Source organism: Prionailurus bengalensis, chromosome C2 (genome assembly GCF_016509475.1).
Source record: "Prionailurus bengalensis isolate Pbe53 chromosome C2, Fcat_Pben_1.1_paternal_pri, whole genome shotgun sequence".
Taxonomy (NCBI): Eukaryota; Metazoa; Chordata; class Mammalia; order Carnivora; family Felidae; genus Prionailurus; species Prionailurus bengalensis.
The window spans coordinates 150,836,863-150,855,760 of NC_057350.1; the positions used below are offsets into that span (position 1 = coordinate 150,836,863).

At 41.7% G+C, this 18,898-nt stretch overlaps 1 protein-coding gene across 2 annotated transcripts in view; it reads left to right on the forward strand.

The window, feature by feature from the left end:
• ULK4 (unc-51 like kinase 4) overlaps window positions 1-18,898 on the forward strand; it is a 592,138-nt gene that overhangs the window by 414,339 nt on the left and 158,901 nt on the right. For both annotated transcript variants that reach the window (XM_043595665.1, XM_043595666.1), the window contains one exon: window positions 5,414-5,512. In XM_043595665.1, the coding sequence (XP_043451600.1) occupies window positions 5,414-5,512 (99 nt within the window). The remainder of the gene's footprint in view (window positions 1-5,413; window positions 5,513-18,898) is intronic.

Below are 18,898 nucleotides of genomic sequence, written 5' to 3' on the forward strand. Positions count from 1 at the left end.
TACCTCTGTGGCAGTTTTCACACCCTGCCTTGAGCACAGTTGTTTGTTTTTTGTTTTGTTTTTTAATTTTATTTAAATGCAAGTTAGTTCACATACAGTATAATAATGGTTTCAGGAGTAGAATTTAGTGATTCATCACGTACATATAACACCCAGTGCTCATCCCACCTGGTGCCCTCCTTCATGCCCATCACCCATTTAACCCATCTGCCCACTGACCTCCCCTCCAGCACCCCTCAGTTTGTTCTATTTAAGAGAACAGACTCTTATGGTGTGCCTCCCTCTCTGTTTTTGCCTTATTTTTCCCTCCTTTCCCGTGTTTATCTGTTTTGTTTCTTAAATTCAGTATGAGTGAAATCATATGGTGTTTGTCTTTCTCTGACTGACTTATTTCGTTCAGCACAGTTGTTTGGAAGCACGCTGTTCTTTTGGTCAAACCGTGAGGCCCTACAGAGCGGGGACCCGAATTGTGTCATTCGCGGGTGGTGAGCACGCGCGTGGTGATAATCGGGGCGCACGGCGAGTGCTGGATTGTCGGGGCCCCACCATTGCAGGCAGCGCTCCATTTTGTGCTTACACCGCTGGGGAAGTCAGACCTCAACCGCCTGAGGAACTGACTGTCCCTTGTTCTCTACAGAGCCTTACTTCTGTGTTCGTTTAATAGACCTCTGTTGAGTACCTACTTGTGTGCCCTAGACTCGTGTAGCAGTGCTAGATATAAGGAGTAGTCAGATAAGAACAGAGAGGGAGCCAAGCCATAAGAGACTCTGAAAGACAGGGAACAAACTGAGGGCTGCTGGAGGGGAGGAGGGTGGGGGGAGGGGCTGAATGGGGGATGGGCACGGGGGGGGCACTTGTTGGGATGAGCGCTCGGTGTTGCAGGTCAGAGGTGAATCACTAAATGCTACTCCTGAAACCACTACCACACTGTATGTGAACTAACTTGAATTTAAATAAGTGAATTAAAAAAAAAAAAAAGAATTGTGTTTCCCTGGCCTTTTGTTGACTTTTATCTTTTTCAGCTGTTCCTTTACCTCATTTTGGACAGTGCTGTGTTGTCATTTAATATTAAAGCTGGCTCATAAGTTGGCGTTCCCGGGTCTTATATGTTTAAGGCTGTTAAGTTTGTGTTTCTGTCCAGAGTTCTCCCATGAAATGCATCCTTAGAAATCCAGCAGCTTTCTCAAAATGATCGCCAACACAACGCATCCTCACCTCAAGTTCAACATTGTTCAAAGCTAACCCTGGGATTTGCCTCCCCCGATCACCCTGCTGCCCCAAGGCCTGCCACCCCTGACCTGCTGTGCAAACGAGCAACCTGGGAGTCATTCGTAAACTTTCTCTCCTTTTCATACTCCACATCTAATTTGTCACCAGATAATGTAGACTTTACCTTAAATACCTAATACGTCCAACCACTTCTCTCAACCCCTACTGCCCCAGCTCAGTCTACCGTCCTTCCTTACTTAGGCTATAGCTGGGCGGGCCAAGAACATTGGATGGCTGGGAGGGGGTGTGGCAGTGACAGGGGCAAGAGAGTTATGGGCCAGAGGCAAAGGCAGAGGACCTAGATGGAGAGGATAATAGTGATGTCGTAGCAGAGAGAGAATATTCTTGCTGCGGAAAGGGCCCCTTACAAAATGCACACAGTGGCCCACAGACCCAGGCCATCTAGAGGCTGCCTTTAGGGAGTGTGGTGTTAAGGACCTGGAGACAGACTGAAAGGAGAGGTGGGCCTGGGCCCCTGAGATTGTTATTCAGGATTTGTTTTTCTTTTTTTTCCTCCTGCATCCCCGCTGGGATTCCCGTGTGCACAGAGCTTCCGTTGTGGTGCCACATTTTTGCAAGGAGACGAGTTTGTATTGTGGTCCTGGTTTGAACTTCTCTGTTGTGCAGACAGGCAGCATTCCCCCACAACCCTTAGCAGCTTTGTAGGGAGGTGGTACCTGAGTACTGGTGGGCAGAGTCTAGACGTTTCTTGGTAACAGTAACTAATGACCACGTAGATCTTAGAGGCTGTGGAGGACTACTGGATGTCCCGGTGGGAAGAGTCCCACAGTGTGTACTTGTTCTTGTGGCCCCATCTGCTTGCTCCCGTGTGTTCGGAAAGGAAGCTGTGGCATCGTGCCCCCGCACAGCTAGGTGCTGGTCTGCAAGACTGCCTTATCTTTCCCAAGAGAGAATCCGTTTGCTCTACAGGGTAACATGTTAGTGAGGAAAGGCCATGATTCTGTCTCAGGCCGTGCTTCAGAAGACGGGATCAACAGCCAAGAATCAGAAGGGTTCAGACCTCCAGGGTGATGCTGCACATTTGTTTTCTGGAAGGAAATTCTACCTTTCTGGTAAAGTCAGCTGGGAAAGCGGGAGGTGTGGGGGTGGGGAGAAGAGAAGGAAGCTCCACGCTACGATTACCTTGGTTCCCCTTGAGTATAGAGAGGTTAAAAGGCAGGTGCCTGCTTTTCAGTCGAGCCCCTGTGAGCCAGAGAAAGCAGGTGGCTCAAATTCTGCCCACAGTTATGGGTCTGTTCAAATTTCCTCTTTCTTCCCGGTTGTGTTTTGGTAGTGTGTAAGTGTCTAGGAATTTGTCCATTTCTTCCAGGATGTTCAGTTTGTTGGCATATAATTTTTCATAGTATTCTCTGATAATTGCTTGTACTTCTGACGGATTGGTTGTGATAAATCCATTTTCATTCATGATGTTATCTATTTGGGTCCTCTCTCTTTTCTTTTTGAGAAGTCTGGTTAGGGGTTTATCAGTTTTGTTTATTTTTTCAAAAAACCAGCTCTTAGTTTCATTGATCTGTTTTTTTTGGATTCTATATTGTTTGTTTCTGCTCTGATCTTTACAATTTCTCTTCTTCTGCTGGGTTTCTTTGTTGTTCTGCTTCTAGTTCTTTAGGTGTGCTGTTAGACTCTGTATTTGGGATTTTTCTTGTTTCTTGAGATAGGCCTGGATTGCAGTGTATTTTCCTCTTAGCACTGCCTTTGCTGCATCCCCAAGGGTTTGGACTGTTGTGTTTTCATCTTCATTTGTTTCCATATATTTTTAAATTTCTTCTTTAATTGCCTGGTTGACCCATTCATTCTTTAACCTCCGTGCCTTTGGAGGTTTTCCAAACTTTCTCCTGTGGTTGATTTCAAATGGTGCTGGGAGAACTGGACAGCAGCATGCAGAAGAATGAAACTAGACCACTGTCTTATACCATACACAAAAATAAACTCAAAATAGATGAAAGATCTAAATGGGAGACAGGAAACCATCAAAACCCTAGAGGAGAAAACAGGCAACAACCTCTTTGACCTAAGCCGCAGAAATTTCCTGCTCCACGCATCTCCGAAGGCAAGAGATTTAAAAGCAGAAATGAACCATTGAGACCTCATCAAGATAAAAGGCTTCTGCACTGCAAAGTAAATGATCAACAAACTAAAAGGGAACCGACAGAATGGGAGAAGATATTTACAAATGACATATCGGATAAAGGGTTAGTATCCAAAATCTATAAAGAACTTATCAAACTCAACACCCAAAAAACAAATAATCCAGTGAAGAAATGGGCAGAAAACATGAATAGACACTTTTCTAAAGAAGACATCCAGATGGCCAACAGGCACATGAAAAGATGCTCAACGTCACTCCTCATCAGGGAAATACAAATCAAAACCACACTCAGATACCACCTCACGCCAGTCAGAGTGGCTAAAATGAACAAATCAGGAGACTACAGATGCTGGGGAGGATGTGGAGAAACGGGAACCCTCTTGCACTGTTGGTGGGAATGCAAACTGGTGCAGCCACTCTGGAAAACAGTGTGGAGGTTCCTCCGAAAATTAACAATAGATCTACCCTATGACCCAGCAATAGCACTGCTAAGAATTTACCCAAGGGATATAGGAGTGCTGATGCATAGGGGCACTTGTACCCCAATGTTCATAGCAGGACTTTCAACAATAGCCAAATTATGGAAGGAGCTTAAATGTCCATCAACTAATGAATGGATAAAGAAGATGTGGTTTATATATACAATGGACTACTACTTGGCAGTGAGAAAGAATGAAATCATGCCATTTGCAACAACATGGATGGAACTGGAGGGTATTATGCTAAGTGAAATAAGTCAGAGAAAGACAAATATATTTTTTTTACTCATATGTGGATCTTGAGAAAATGAACAGAAGTCCATGGGGGTAGGGAAGGGGGAAAAAATTACAAACAGATAGGAAGGGGGGCAAACCATAAGAGATTCTCAAATACAGAGAGGAAACTAAGGGTTGATGCGGGTAGGGGGCAGGGGAGAGGGGAAAATGGGTGATGGGCATTGAGGAGGGCGCTTGTTGGGATGAGCACTGGGTGTTGTATGTAAGCAATGAACCATGGGAATCTACCCTAAAAACCAAGAGCACACTTTACACACTGTATGTTAGCCAATTTAACAATAAATTATATTTAAAATAAATAAATACATACATATATAAAATGAAAAAAAAAATTCTACCCATAGGCCTGAAGTCTGGAAGGACCTGGGCCTCCATGAACAGAGTCTGGGAGTCCAGGCTAATAACCTGAGACAGGCAGTCTATACAGCCTTCTCTGAAGGCCCTGGCAGAGGTCATTACTTACAAGTAGTCGTATTTCCTCTGAGTGAAATTAAAAACAAGAGATGTGTGAATGAATTGTGCACATACTGCAGCAAACACAATAAATAGTGCCTTTTTTCAACACAAAATTATTCACCTCTGTAATGGAGATCGGACAGTTCTGAAAAACTCCTGAGAACAGACACACCTTAGAGCCCCTCCCTTCTCATTGCCTTTTTCCATTGCAGTTTAAGCCCGTCCCTCCTAAGCAGTGGAGACCTATGTCTGATACATTGCACTGGGACATTGGACAGCTCTTCTAGATGTTATTCAAGCATGTGCACGCAGGGAAGGAAAGCATACCAGAATTATACGATGATGGCATGCATCGTATACTGTGTATAATCATGCTCACGAGAAATGAGCACTCGTGATTTGGATTCCGGCTTTGTCACTCGTTGTCTTTGAGGCTTTCGACAAATTACTTAACTTCTCGGAACTTAAGTTTTCTCACCTGAAAAATGTGCATAAAAGCACCTCATCTCAGCATGGTTGGAAAGATAAAGTCCCATCCACAGTACATGAATGTAAACATCATTCTGTCAACGACGGCCTTGGTCTTGCTTTATCTGTGGGCCATCTGGGTCTGTCTCTGCAGCCTGAGCGGGTGGCAGTGGCACTGAGAGTACTCTTTGTCATGTTATAACACAGCGTAACTTCTCAGGGTGCCATGGGGGATTGCTTCCTCAGCCCCCTTCCTCTCCTACACTGAGTGGATCTGTCTCCTCTGGCCAAACTGACTAATTTCCAAGAACCCCTTTCCCTTCTCTTGCTCAAGGCACAGAAGTCTGGCTCAGGAGGGGACACCCAAGCCGCAGAGGACCTGCTTCTGCTGAGCAAACCGCTGACAGACCTCATCAGCCTGCTCATTCCGCTGGTAAGAGCTCACCTGTTCGTGCGTCTTTCAGAGCACTCCTGAGGTGGTAGTAATTTTATTTCAATTTCACGATGCCGTGATTTTTTTATGCTACTTTAATTCTTTTCAAAGCTAGAACCAAAAGAAATTTCAGAAGATTATTTGGCCTAGGCACACTAAATTTCTACTTTATTTTAAAACTAGATGGCTTATTCATTTCAGTAGATATGTAAGGCAGAATTTCTCAAATCCGTCTTGATGAGCGTGAGGTCAAAAATTCGAGAAATGAATTCCAAGAAGGAAGAAGAAATCGCTATTATCAGTATTTCTCAAAAAGATATTTTAGAGTAGTACTCGGCATGCAGGACTCTGCAGGAGTACAGTAGGATGCACACAGGGGCCCCTGGGTAGCTCGGCCAGTTAAGTGTCTGATTGTTGAATTCGGCTCAGGTCATGATCTCACGGTTCGTGAGTTCAAGCCTCGTGCCAGGCTCTGTGCTGAATGTGGGGCCTGCTTGGGAGTCTCTGTCTCTTTCTGCCCCTCTCTGCTTTCGCTCTCTCTCAAAATAAACACACTTAAAATAGGAGCATGCATGCTGACCTAGATAACACTTCCCTAAATTTTCACAGATGTGGGAGATAAGTGAGGTTCAACGCAAACAAGTAAGACTACACAAGACCACTGAATGTATGAAAAGAGCCCAGTAGGAACTTGGAGTTTGGACCAACCAACCAGTTTTAACCAAACTTAAAGAGGACCCAGTGTCTAGACACGTGACTTCTACAAAGCATTCAGTCAGAGGGTGGGTTGGTGACATTCCGTGAAGGCTTCTGAAAGCCTCTTCAGATTTGGGGAGCCAAGGACTGGGGGCCCTTGTAGCCCCAGGGAACTTAACCTCTTGTGGCCTCCACTCTCCACCGAGTGAAGATGGAGACAGACCTTCATTTCTCTCAGAATTGCTAGGATTTGCCCTTTTCTGCTCAGTGGCTTTCAAAGGAAGGCAAATGTAGTTTGCATGAATAATTAATTCTGTAGACTTAATTGGGTTCAACAAATGTACGTTTGGTTCAATGGAGTAAAAAAAGTGGGGAAATCAGTCAGTTCTGGGTTATATCAAATAATGGCATATGTGGAGTAAAGCAGTCACAAAAAAAAGGTGTCGGTGGGCTCATAATGAAGTGTGGGAATAGCCCCAAACCCCAGGGAACATCCTCAAACCCAACGGTGGAAGGATCTTTAGTGTAGAAGATCTTTTGTGTGAAGCTACATGGAAAATAGAACACTCACCGCTCAGCTCAGAGTATGGGGACTGAACTCTGACAGCCAGCTCTCTCTTCGGCCAAAGGGCAGGAAACAGATGAGGCTCCCAAAAACAGAGGAAAGACTAACACAAACCAGACTCTCTTTTATATAAGAGATTCAAAACAGCATGAAATTAAAAAAATATATATGTGTGTTTATACACATACGTATAAATTGATGCAATATATGATGTATTAGATAATTATATTTATAGAGAATAAAGATTAAACAAGACAGATGAAGAAGATCTATCTTAAGAAAGAAATGCAGAATCCATTATAGGCAAAACTTCTAGAACACTCTTTTTCACATGTATCTTATAGACCAAGTTTTGGTATTTGCTACATCCTCAGATTTGCTTTCTTTTAACAGGTGAATGTATTCCAGTTAGATATATTGTTAAACTTGTCTTTGATCTTAACTTTACTGTCTTCTTTTATATTTTCTTTCTAAATTTGTTTAAACGTTAACATAAGGCTTAATGTATAAAAAAGTCTTTAACAGAACAAAAAGATGCTACAAAGATCTGGAATAAAATCCACAGGAGTATATACCAACTATGAACTTTTTGGTGTCATATATTAGAACATAGGATTGTGTAAAGAAAGGAACAAAAATACACCAGAGGAAATCCAAAAAACACTGTAGGATCAAGAGATTTAACTTCTCTTTCTCATCGCCTGACAGACCAAGTGAATAAATGTAATGATGTAGAGTAGGAGTTGATAAGCCATGGCCTGCAGGCTAACTCTGGCCCACTGCCTATTTTCGTAAATAAAGTTTTATTGAACAGAGCCACATAGACCTTTTGTTTACATATTGTCTGTGGCTGCTTTTGCACCTTCATAAGTGTTGAGGAGTTAGAGTAGAGACCTTATAGCTCACAAGCCTATGTTATTTACTATCTGGCTCTTCACAGAGGAAGTTTGTTTATGCCTGTATAATGAGTATAAACATTTTAATAAAATGGAGCTAAGAGAAATATATCTGTCTCTGTACCTTGAAAACAGAAACTGTACCTTCTGTTCAGTTTGCCAGACACATCTTGAAAAGTTGGTCTTGCGTTATGTTAAAAGCATATCAATAAATTCCAATAAGGAGGAATTGTATAGACCACACTCTTCAACCATAATGCAATTAAACTGGAAGGAAAAATAAGAATAGAAGATGCACTGTTAGCAAATACTATCTGTGAGCGTAGTTAAAGAATAAACCATTGTGGGGCACCTGGGTGGCTCAGTCAGTTAAGCGTCCGACTTTGGCTCAGGTCATGATCTCATGGTCCGTGAGTTCAAGCCCTGCGTCGGGCTCTGTGCTGACAGCTCAGAGCCTGGAGCCTGCTTCGGATTCTGTGTCTCCCTCTCTCTCTGACCCTCTCCCATTCATACTCTGTCTCTCTCTGTCTCAAAAATAAATAAACATTAAAAAAAAAAGAATAAACCATTGTGATTGTATCAGTGTGGGTCCAATCAGAAGGCAGAAACCATACAGTGATTTAAATAGGAGAGTTTTATCTTTTTTTTTTTAAATAATATACTTATTTTTTTTTCTTTTTTTAATCTTTTCAGTTTCTTTATTCTTTGCTTCTTCTTTTCCCATTTTGAATTTAAACTTTAGGTAGTTAGCGTATAGTGCAATATTGGTTTTAGAGTAGAATTCAGTGATTCATCACTTAAATACAACACCCATGCTCATCATAACAAGTGCTCTCCTTAGTACCCATCACCCATCTAGCCCATCTCCCATTCACCTCTTTCTCAGCCCTCAGTTTGTTCTCTGTCATTAAGAGTCTCTTGTGGCTTGTTTCCTTTATGTTTATCTGTTTTGTCTCTTAAATTCCATGAGTGAAATAATATGGTATTTGTCTTTCTGTGGTTGACTTATTTCACTTAGCATAATACAGTCCAGCTCCATCCATGTCATTGCCAATGGCAAGATTTCGTTCTTTTTGATGGCTGAGTATTATTCCATTGTGCATATGTACTACATCTTTTTTTTTCTTTTTCTTTTTCTTTTTTAATTTTCTTTTTTATATTTTAAAATTTACATCCAAATTAGTTAGCATAGAGTGCAACAATGATTTTGGGAGTAGATTCTTTAGTGCCCCTTACCCATTTAGACCATCCCCTCTCCCACAACCCTTCCAGTAACCCTCTATTTGTTCTCCATATTTATGAGTCTCTTCTGTTTTGTGCCCCTTCCTGTTTTTATATTATTTTTGCTTCCCTTCCCTTATGTTCATCTGTTTTGTCTCTTAAAGAGCTCATATGAGTGAAGTCACAGGATTTGTGTCTTTCTCTGACTAATTTCACTGAGCATAATACCCTCCAGTTCCATCCATGTAGTTGCAAATGGCAAGATTTCATTCTTTTTGATTGCCGAGTAATACTCCATTGTGTGTGTGTGTGTGTGTGTGTGTGTGTATATATATATATATATAGATAGATATATATATAGTATATATAGTATATAGTATATATAGTATATATATATAGTATATATATATATACTATATATATATACTATATATATATAGTATATATATATATATAGTATATATATACTATATATATATAGTATAGATATATATAGTATATATATAGTATATAGTATATATAGTATAGATATATATACTGTGTGTGTGTATATATATATATATCTTCTTTATCCATTCATCTATTGATGGATATTTGGGCTCTTTCCATACTTTGGCTTTTGTGATAGTGCTGCTATAAACATGGGGGTGCATGTGCCCCTTCGAAACAGCACACTTGTGTCCTGTGGGTAAATGCCTAGTAGTGCAATTGCTGGGTTGTAGGGTAGTTCTATTTTTAGTTTTTTGAAGAACCTCCGTACTGTTTTCCAGAGTGGTCACACCAGCTTGCATTGCCACCAACAATGCAAAAGAGATCCTCTTTGTCCACATCCTCGCCAACATCTGTTGTTGCCTGTGTTGTTAATGTGAGCCATTCTGATAGGTGTAATGTGGTATCTCATGGTGGTTTTGATTTGTATTTCCCGGATGGTGAGTGATGTTGAGCATTTTTTCATGTGTCGGTTAGCCATATGGATGTCTTCTTAGGAGAAGTGTCTTTTCATGTCTTTTGCCCATTTCTTCACTGGATTATTTGTTTTTTGGGTGTTGAGTTTGATAAGTTCTTTCTAGATTTTGGATACTAACCCTTTATCTGCTATGTCATTTGCAAATATCTTCTCCCATTCTGTCGGTTGCCTTTTAGTTTTGCTGATTGTTTCCTTCACTGTGCAGAAGGTTTTTATTTTGATGAGGTCCCAGTAGTTCATTTTTGCTTTGGTTTCCCTTGCCTCTGGAGACGTGTTGAGTAAGAAGTTGCTGCGGCCAAGATCAAAGAGGTTTTTGCCTGCTTTCTCCTCGAGGATTTTGATGGCTTCCTGTCTTACATTGAGGTCTTTCATCCATTTTGAGTTTATTTTTGTGTATGGTGTAAGAAAGTGATCCAGGTTCATTCTTCTGCGTGTCACTGTCCAGTTTTCCCAGCACCACTTGCTGAAGAGACTGTCTTTATTCCATTGGATATTCTTTCGTGCTTTGTCAAAGATGAGTTGGCCATATGTTTGTGGGTCCATTTCTGGGTTCTCTGTTCCATTGATGTGTCTCTTCTTGTGCCAATACCGTCCTGTCTTGATGATTACAGCTTTGTAGTATAGCTTGAAGTCGGGGATTGTGATGCCTCCTGCTTTGGTTTTCCTTTTCAAGATTGCTTTCGTTCGGGGTCTTTTGTGGTTCCATACAAATTGTAGGATTATTTGTTCTAGCTCTATGAAGAATGCTGGTGTTATTTTGATAGGGATTGCATTGAATATGGAGATTGCTTTGGGTAGTAGCGACATTTTGACAATATTTGTTCTTCGTATCCAGGAGCATGGAATCTTTTTCCATTTTTTTGTGTCTTCTTCAGTTTCTTTCATAAGCTTTCTATAGTTTTCAGTGTATAGATTTTTCACCTCTTTGGTTAGATTTATTCCTAGGTATTTTATGGTTTTTTGTGCAACTGTAAATGGGATCGATTCCTTGATTTCTCTCTCTGTTGCTTTATTGTTGGTGTATAGGAATGTACCCGACTTCTGTGCGTTGATTTTATATCCTGCAACTTTGCTGAATTCATGAATCAATTCTAGCAGTTTTTTGGTGGAATCTTTTGGGTTTTCCATATAGAGTATCATGTCATCTGCAAAGAGTGAAAGTTTGACCTCTTCCTGGCCAATTTGGATGCCTTTTATTTCTTTGTGTTGTCTGATTGCTGAGGTGAAGACTTCCAATACTATGTTGAATAACAGTGGTGAGAGTGGACATCCCTGTCTTGTTCCTGACCTTAGGGGCAAAGCTCTCAGTGTTTCCCCATTGGGGATGAGATTAGCGTTGGGTCTTTTATATATGGCTTTTATGATCTCGAGGTATGCTCCTTCTATCCCTACTTTCTTGAGGGTTTTTATCAAGAAAGGATGCTGTATTTTGTCAAATGCTTTCTCTGCATCTATGGAGAGGATCATGTGGTTCTTGTCCTTTCTTTTATTGATGTGATGAATCACATTGACAGTTTTGCAGATATGGAACCAGCCCTGCATGCCAGGTTTAAATCCCACTTGGTCGTGGTGAATACTTTTTTTAATGTATTGTTGGATCCAGTTGGCTAATATCTTGTTGAGGATTTCTGTATCCATGTTCATCAGGGAAATTGGTCTCTAGTTCTCCTTTTTAGTGGGGTCTCTGTCTGGTTTTGGAATCAAGGTAGTGCTGGCTTCATAGAAAGAGTTTGGAAGTTTTTCTTCCATTTCTCTTTTTTGGAACAGCTTCAAGAGAATCGGTGTTAATTCTTCCTTAAATGTTTGGTAGAATTCCCCTGGAAAGCCATCTGGCCCTGGATTCTTGTTTTTTGGGAGATTTTTCATTACTAATTCGATTTCCTTACTGGTTATGGGTCTTTTCCAATTTTCTATTTCTTCCTGTTTCAGTTTTGGTAGTGTATATATTTCTAGGAATTTGTCCATTTCTTCCAGATTGCCCATTTTATTGGCATTAAATAGGAGAATTTTAATATGAAACATTAGTAGCTATGAGAAAAGAGTAACCATAAGATTCAAAAAGAACTCTATAAGGTATCCTAAAACTGAGTGAGAGTAGTCAAGGAAGGACAGCCTTGACTAGGGACACCCCTACACTGAGGCTGTGGGTCAGACTTATTGGGAAACGCTTGCAGCCTATAGAACAGTGGACAAATCTGCTGGTTGCTCAGGCCAGAGAAGTTTCACCATTCCTGGGAAAACAAGAAGCAACCCTTGAGGATGCAGATGAATCCTAGCCAGGGGGCAGGCGTCAGAGGGAAGGGGTGCCACTGTTGGGAGGCCTGAGGTACCCAGAATTTGTGTAGAGAGGACCACAGGAAACAAAGCTATGCGAGTGGCAGGCAAGCAGGGGGAGTCGGGTGGCCAGTGTCCGTGGGAAGCCTGGGACACACAGGTCCCCTTGGGGAGGGCAACGGGACCATCATCACAGGTCAAACTACAGCTGAGGGTTGCTGAGGGACCACCCATTCCGGACCCATGGTTAGATTGGATCTCCACCAGATGCCTCACATTGACGCTTCCGACTGACAGACCCAGCAGGAGAGCGTCCTCTTCCTGGGATGTGTCATCTCAGAGATTTTTCCCCGGCTCTTTGAGACTCCAAACTCTTACTCCTAGCAACTTGATCACCCTTATGTTCTAGTATATGGCCGGACGTCTGCCTAATGTGTGTGAGCTGTGTTGTGTGTATACCCATTGATCACCAGAGTCATTGCTTTTAAAAATGGCCTGTGACAAGAACATTGCAATATATCTTCTCTGGAAAAGATTAACACACATTTATAGCTGTGTATAAAGTGAAGAAAAATAGTACTAAGGCAATTGAGGACCTAAACTAGAGCACATACAGACCAAAGATAAATTTTACAGTGGTTGTTAAAAAATGTAATAGGTTACAGAATGAGGTGCTAGAATTGCTTTCCCATGGGGAGAAATAAACAGGCTCTCAGTTTTCATCTGACGTGGATAATTTTGGAGGTATTTCGCCTAAAGGCAGGTGGATGAACTTGTTGGCTTTTGACGTTCTTTCCAGATAATGGTCCTATTAAAGTGAACATATCCTTAAGAGAAGAGAAAACCTGTCATCCCCTGATTTATGCCCCATATTTTTACAATACACTGTAGGAGAGTCATAGTGGAAGGTAGATAGGAGACAGGGATTTTTAGTCTGTTTTGACTGTTAAACTGCTTTGAGAATCTGAGGGTTCTAGACCCTCTTCCCTGAAAAATGCATAGATTCCCTTATGTGCAAAGTTGTGCACACAATTCACAATTTCAGTGGGATCTTTGAACCCTCAATTGGAGCCATAGTGTAAGATCTGGCTAAGAAAGGGTATAACCAATTGACCATGACTCCTGAAGAAATGACAGCACGAGGTAATTGTTTGACTGTAATATTTTATTTAAGAAGAGAAAATGAAAAGCTAGGCTATACATCCTACATGAGTTTTATAACTAACTAGATAACCAATTGCTGTAAGAAATTATGTTACAGCCTCCTTCTTCCTCAATTAGGTATTTTCAAAACTACAAGGGATAATTGCTTTCAATTTTTTCACCTTAGCATACATTCGAGATGCCAGTATGTAGCCTGGTTTATATGTTTCGCAATAACTCATGCATTCCTTGGCCATTGAGAAGATGGCCCTCTGCAGTGTGGTCAGAGTGGTGGTCCTTACCGAGCATGAGAACATAAGCTTCCTGTCCTGCACTGTCTCCCAAGCAGTTAACGATTCTCCCAGGAACAACATTTTAGCCTATAGCCACGAGATACTTACCAATTTGTGTTTCTGACGTCACTGTGCAATTTAAAAAATTGTGCCCCACAAAGCATAGGAGAGAAAAAGCAATTTCTTTTTTTCATTTTCTAATTTCTTTCTCTTAAGAAGTAACCAAATAGGTTTTTCTCTTTAAATAGTAATGGGCTTGTCTGTTGTTTCTTTTGCATGCTGCCTGCCTCACCAGTGGCCTGAAATACAGGTGATGGTTTTATGGTGATGGAGGCTGGGGGTCCTGAGTCATCCATTTGCGAGTCAAAGCCAAGAGATCGGGCCTCGTGTTAGCTCTCTAGTAAGCAGCTGCTCTAAGGAGTTACTGCCTCCTTTAATAGGGCTACCTCTCTTTCCAGTTCGCCACTGCCCATCTTTTCACTGGGCATCTCCATTGGATGCACCATAAACGCCTCAGCTTCAGCAGGGTTAAAACAAATCCATAATCGCCTCCTTGAAACTGTTTCTCTTGTGTCCTGTGTCAGTGAATGACATTCATTTCCCCCCAGTGGCCCAAGCCAAGAACACAGGCATCATCTTGGCCTCTTTTCCTTTGCCATCCCGCCCCATTCCATCAAGCCACCAAAACTCAGACTGCCATCCCTCTTCATTCCCATGGGCAGTGTCGTAAAGGCCACCACCATCTTGTGCGTGCAGGGCCACGGTGGCCTTCTCCCTGGGATTTTTGCCTGCTCTCGCCCTGCCCACCGTCTTCTTCAGTGGAGGCGGCGTGCTTTCTCTTCAGAGAAAGACTCCTGCAAACTCGTCTTCTCACTCATTGACTTAAAACCTTTCAATGATCCCCCACTCTTCGTGGATAAATTCCGACTCCTTAACAGGTTTACAAAACCATGTATGATCTGGCACTTAGTTTCTAGCATCATCTCTTGATTCTCTTTGCCCTGCTCTGTGTTCTGCACCCCACCTCTTTTCATTTCTTTAAATGTTCCTCCATCCCTTGTCTCTGCCCAGAACATGCTCTTCCTCCTCCTACTTGGCCAACTCTCCCTCAGCTTTCAGCTCTTGGGCTTCGATGTCTCTTCTTTCCAGCTTGGCTCTTGGGTCTGGTGCACAGGAGGGATTTGGTAAACATTTGTGTAGGAGAGCAAGGTAATTGCTGACGAATGCAGTATATTTTCTACCTTTCCTCAGTATAACCAAGAATAGACCATGTTTGGTAGGACATAGATTCAAGTACAAATTTATCCAGAAAGTTCATCTGCACCCTTGCTCTCCTGCCCTCGCTAAGCCAGCCCCTCCTAGGACTGGTAATGATGATGCCTCGCGAGCTTGTTTGCTTTAAAATTGCATCATCTGGATTTCTCCCTAGAGGTTGACCTCTTTCTTGGCAGGAGTTGCCCTGACCTTCAGCGGGAAGCCTATATTCCTGAAATAACCCATATCCTACCTTAGATTGACAGGAAAGGATACAAAAGGGCAGGTAGCATTGCCCAAGGACTTCTGTTTCTGGAAAATTGCTATACTTATAGTAACTGTAAAATATAAAAACCCAGCCCTGGAATCACCACAGCAGCAGTGAGCATAAAATCCTCTGAGCCATCAAAATAGAAGCTTCAGTATCATTACTTTCTCTGAAAGGAGACTCCCCCCCCCCCCCGCCGACCCCCAACGCAGGATTCTGACATTCAGTGTTTGGACTTGGGGAGCTATAGGAAAGAAACATCCCCAAGCTGCAGGTGTGTTTTCTGCCATGACTTCCTATACCTTTTCTTGAAGAGGTTGCAGTATAGTGGTAGGTTTTTCTAATGGCATTTTGTTGTTGGCCAGAGCCGCCGGCGTGAAGTTGAGTAGGCAAGCATTCAGTTATGCGGTGGGGGTGCCAGAAAGCAACCCCTCTAAAGATCGTTCTCTCCCATTGATTACCCAAACTCCTGTATTCTTATTGCCCTCTTTTCAAGCCTTCTTTCAAATAGTGATGCTTTAACATGAAAGCATGTCACGTGTTTCACAAAAGAAGATCGGGGCAGCAGGGCAGACCAATGGAAGAAAAAGAGGAAGTTTGAGGGACAGAAACAGAACTGAATGTGGAACTGTGAAACATGGGTCATGCCAAAATCAAAGTCTAGTTAATAAAGGTTTTTGGGGTGTATTTTATTCTTTGTTCCCAGCACGCTTGTCTTGACTTTATAATTAATGGTTGAGTGTTTTATGTGCCTCCATGAGAAAAGTGAGTGTTACTAATTGGACTCTTATAACTGGCTCCAAACGTTATTAGAACTAGCCACAAACACATCAGAATTGTTTGGTTTTATATTTGCACATCTCACTTATGTAACAAATGACCAGAAGGCAATAACAGCCTGCAGTTTTTGAAGTTCCACACTTGTCCATTTTTGAAGCAGTGTCTGTAAAGAGGTGATGTTTAGGAAGAGGCCACTTAAATTACCTAGAAATATCCCAGAAGTAAAGTGGGCAAAAGATTGGAGTGGACAATTCACAACAACACAAGTGCAAATATCCAATGTTAATTTCACTGAATGCATTTAAGCACACTATGAATAACAGAAAATTGAATTTTTTAAATTTATTGATTTATTTTGAGAGCAAGAAAGAGTGTGAATGGGGGGAGGGGCAGAGAGAAAGAGAGAGAGAATGCTGAGCAGTCTCCACAGTGTCAGCACGGAGCCTGATGTGGGATTCAAACGCACCAACCGTGAGATCATGACCTGAGCCAAAGTCAGATGCATAACTGACTGAGCCACCCAGGCACCCCAGAAAATTAATTTTTAAAAATGCAATACGGGCTTCAAAGTTAGAAGCTTACTTTGGGGACAAAAAGAGGTAAATAAAAATATACATAGGTCCATATCAAAAGCCTTAAAATTATTTATATTCTTTAATATAGTCATTCCACTTCTAGAAAATTTATGCACAGAAAATAGAGAAATACTGAATGACTTGTGTAAACAGGTATTTTCACAGCTTTATCTTTGGTATCAAACACTTTGGTAATAACCTCTGTGTTGCTCAGTTAGAAATTAAATAATTTCCATTCTTAGGGTAGAATGCTGTTATGCTATTAAATATATTTCCCAAGCATATTTAACAGCATGGGGAAATATTTGTAACATAAGGCTAAGGAAAATATCAGAATATATATTAATTGTAGGATGCTAATGTAAAATGTAATAAATTTTAAAGTATGTATCACAAAAAATTCACATGTATTCAAAAATGTATATATATTTTAAATTAGCATCATTTTATAATTACTATATGTCATGATGCTCACAGAGGCAATCCTTACTTTTTTTTTTTTTAATGTTTATTTATTTTTGAGAGAGTGGGAGAGACCAAGTATAAGCGGGGAGGGGGCCGAGAGAAAGGGAGACACAGAATCCAAAGCAGGTTCCAGGCTCTGAGCTGTCAGCCCAGAGCCCGATGTGGGACTCAAACCCACGAACCGTGAGATCATGACCTGAGCCAAAGTCGGACGCCCAAGCGACTCAACCACCCAGGCGCCCCGGCAATCCTTACTTTCACGGGGCTTTGATATGTACAAATTTCAGCCAGATAACATCAGTCCTCCGCAAGATCGTTCGGTTTTCAGTCACTTTGTTGGATTCACTCTGAGCAATTGCGTGAAGTACAGACTTTGCTGCTAACTCTTCAGTGAACAAATCTGCGTGTACATAATTGATGTGCGTCATCATCAGTGACCAGTCGTGCACTTACGTGAAAATCTGCCAGCGATTGGTCACGTTACATGTATTATTTAGTTCACACGCAGCAAAGCATGTAGTTACGTTGCCTCCTTGTCTTCCAATGATAAACCCATGAAGCATTTTACAAAAGCGGATAATTGACTGAGAGAATTGTGCAACAAAGACAGAAGGGCAGCAAAGAAGCTAAAAGCGATTAATGATGCAAGGGAAATTTGAAACTAATGTAAACGGAGTTGCAGGAGGAACAGCAGACGTCAGGAATGTTGACAGTGGTTAAGAGGTTCTAGATAGGCAGCCAGAGGAACTTCGTGGAAGTGAAGTCATCTACATAAATGAGGAAAGTGATTTTGAAGAAAAGAAGGGAGTCTCAGAGGGAGTAAGGCAGGCAAAAAGAAAAAAAAAGGCAAAAACAAAAACAAGAAAACCTTCACATTACGAGAATCCTGGGAGCTATTTTCCAACAGTGAAAGCATAAAGGATAAAATGTTGGGAGGTGAGCCAGAGTTAGAAAGGAGCATGACAGTTGCCCAAGGCATAGAAAAAATGCTCTCTCTGTACGGTGAGTTACATGACAGAAAAGCAGCAAGCACCATTCAAACTACTCTTGATAAGTATTTTTTCAGAACAACAAAAACAAAAACAAACCCTTAATTCTCACTGTTTGTAATGTTTTGGATTACAGCAGTAAATATCAGGTTTACTGTTTATGTATTCTTCTGCACGTTTATAAGACACACACACACTGAATCTTGATATTGAAAGTTTTTTTTTTTTTAATTTTTTTTCAACGTTTTTTATTTATTTTTGGGACAGAGAGAGACAGAGCATGAATGGGGGAGGGGCAGAGAGAGAGGGAGGCACAGAGTCGGAAACAGGCTCCAGGCTCTGAGCCATCAGCCCAGAGCCCGACGCGGGGCTCGAACTCCCGGACCGCGAGATCGTGACCTGGCTGAAGTCGGACGCTTCACCGACGGCGCCACCCAGGCGCCCCGATATTGAAAGTTTTTAATGTTTTGATAAACTTTAAAGGTCATGGCACAGTTGTAACTTCCCCACTCATTAAGATCATTTTGCATGGTTAAAATTTGCCTGGTCATTTTTGCGGTCCCCGCCTACCACGCAGAGTAGGTAGTCAGGACAGACGTACTCTGCAGTGGTTAACTCTGGGTGGTAGGAGGACATGTGATTTCTATTTTTTTTAGTACCATCTGTAGCTTTCAGCTTTTATAAGTTGAACATTTGTTACTTTCATAATCATAAAAGGTTTTAAGTCCTCCTTTCTACCTTATATAATCCCATCTTACTCAGCAGAAAACAATTTATACTATCGAATTTGTATCTTCTCTGCCCTTTCCCAGCTTCCTACTACCCTCTCCTGAATGAGAGACCTCCCTTTGCCGTCAGCCAACAGCTGGTCTTTGTTGTGGTTGTTGTTACAACGCGAAGTTGCCTTCCGCTTCGTCTTCCACAGTGTCCTCAGGACAACTTTTCTTTCAGTGAAGTGTGGAGCAGCAGTTTCAGCCAGAGACTTGCAGCTTCCTGACAA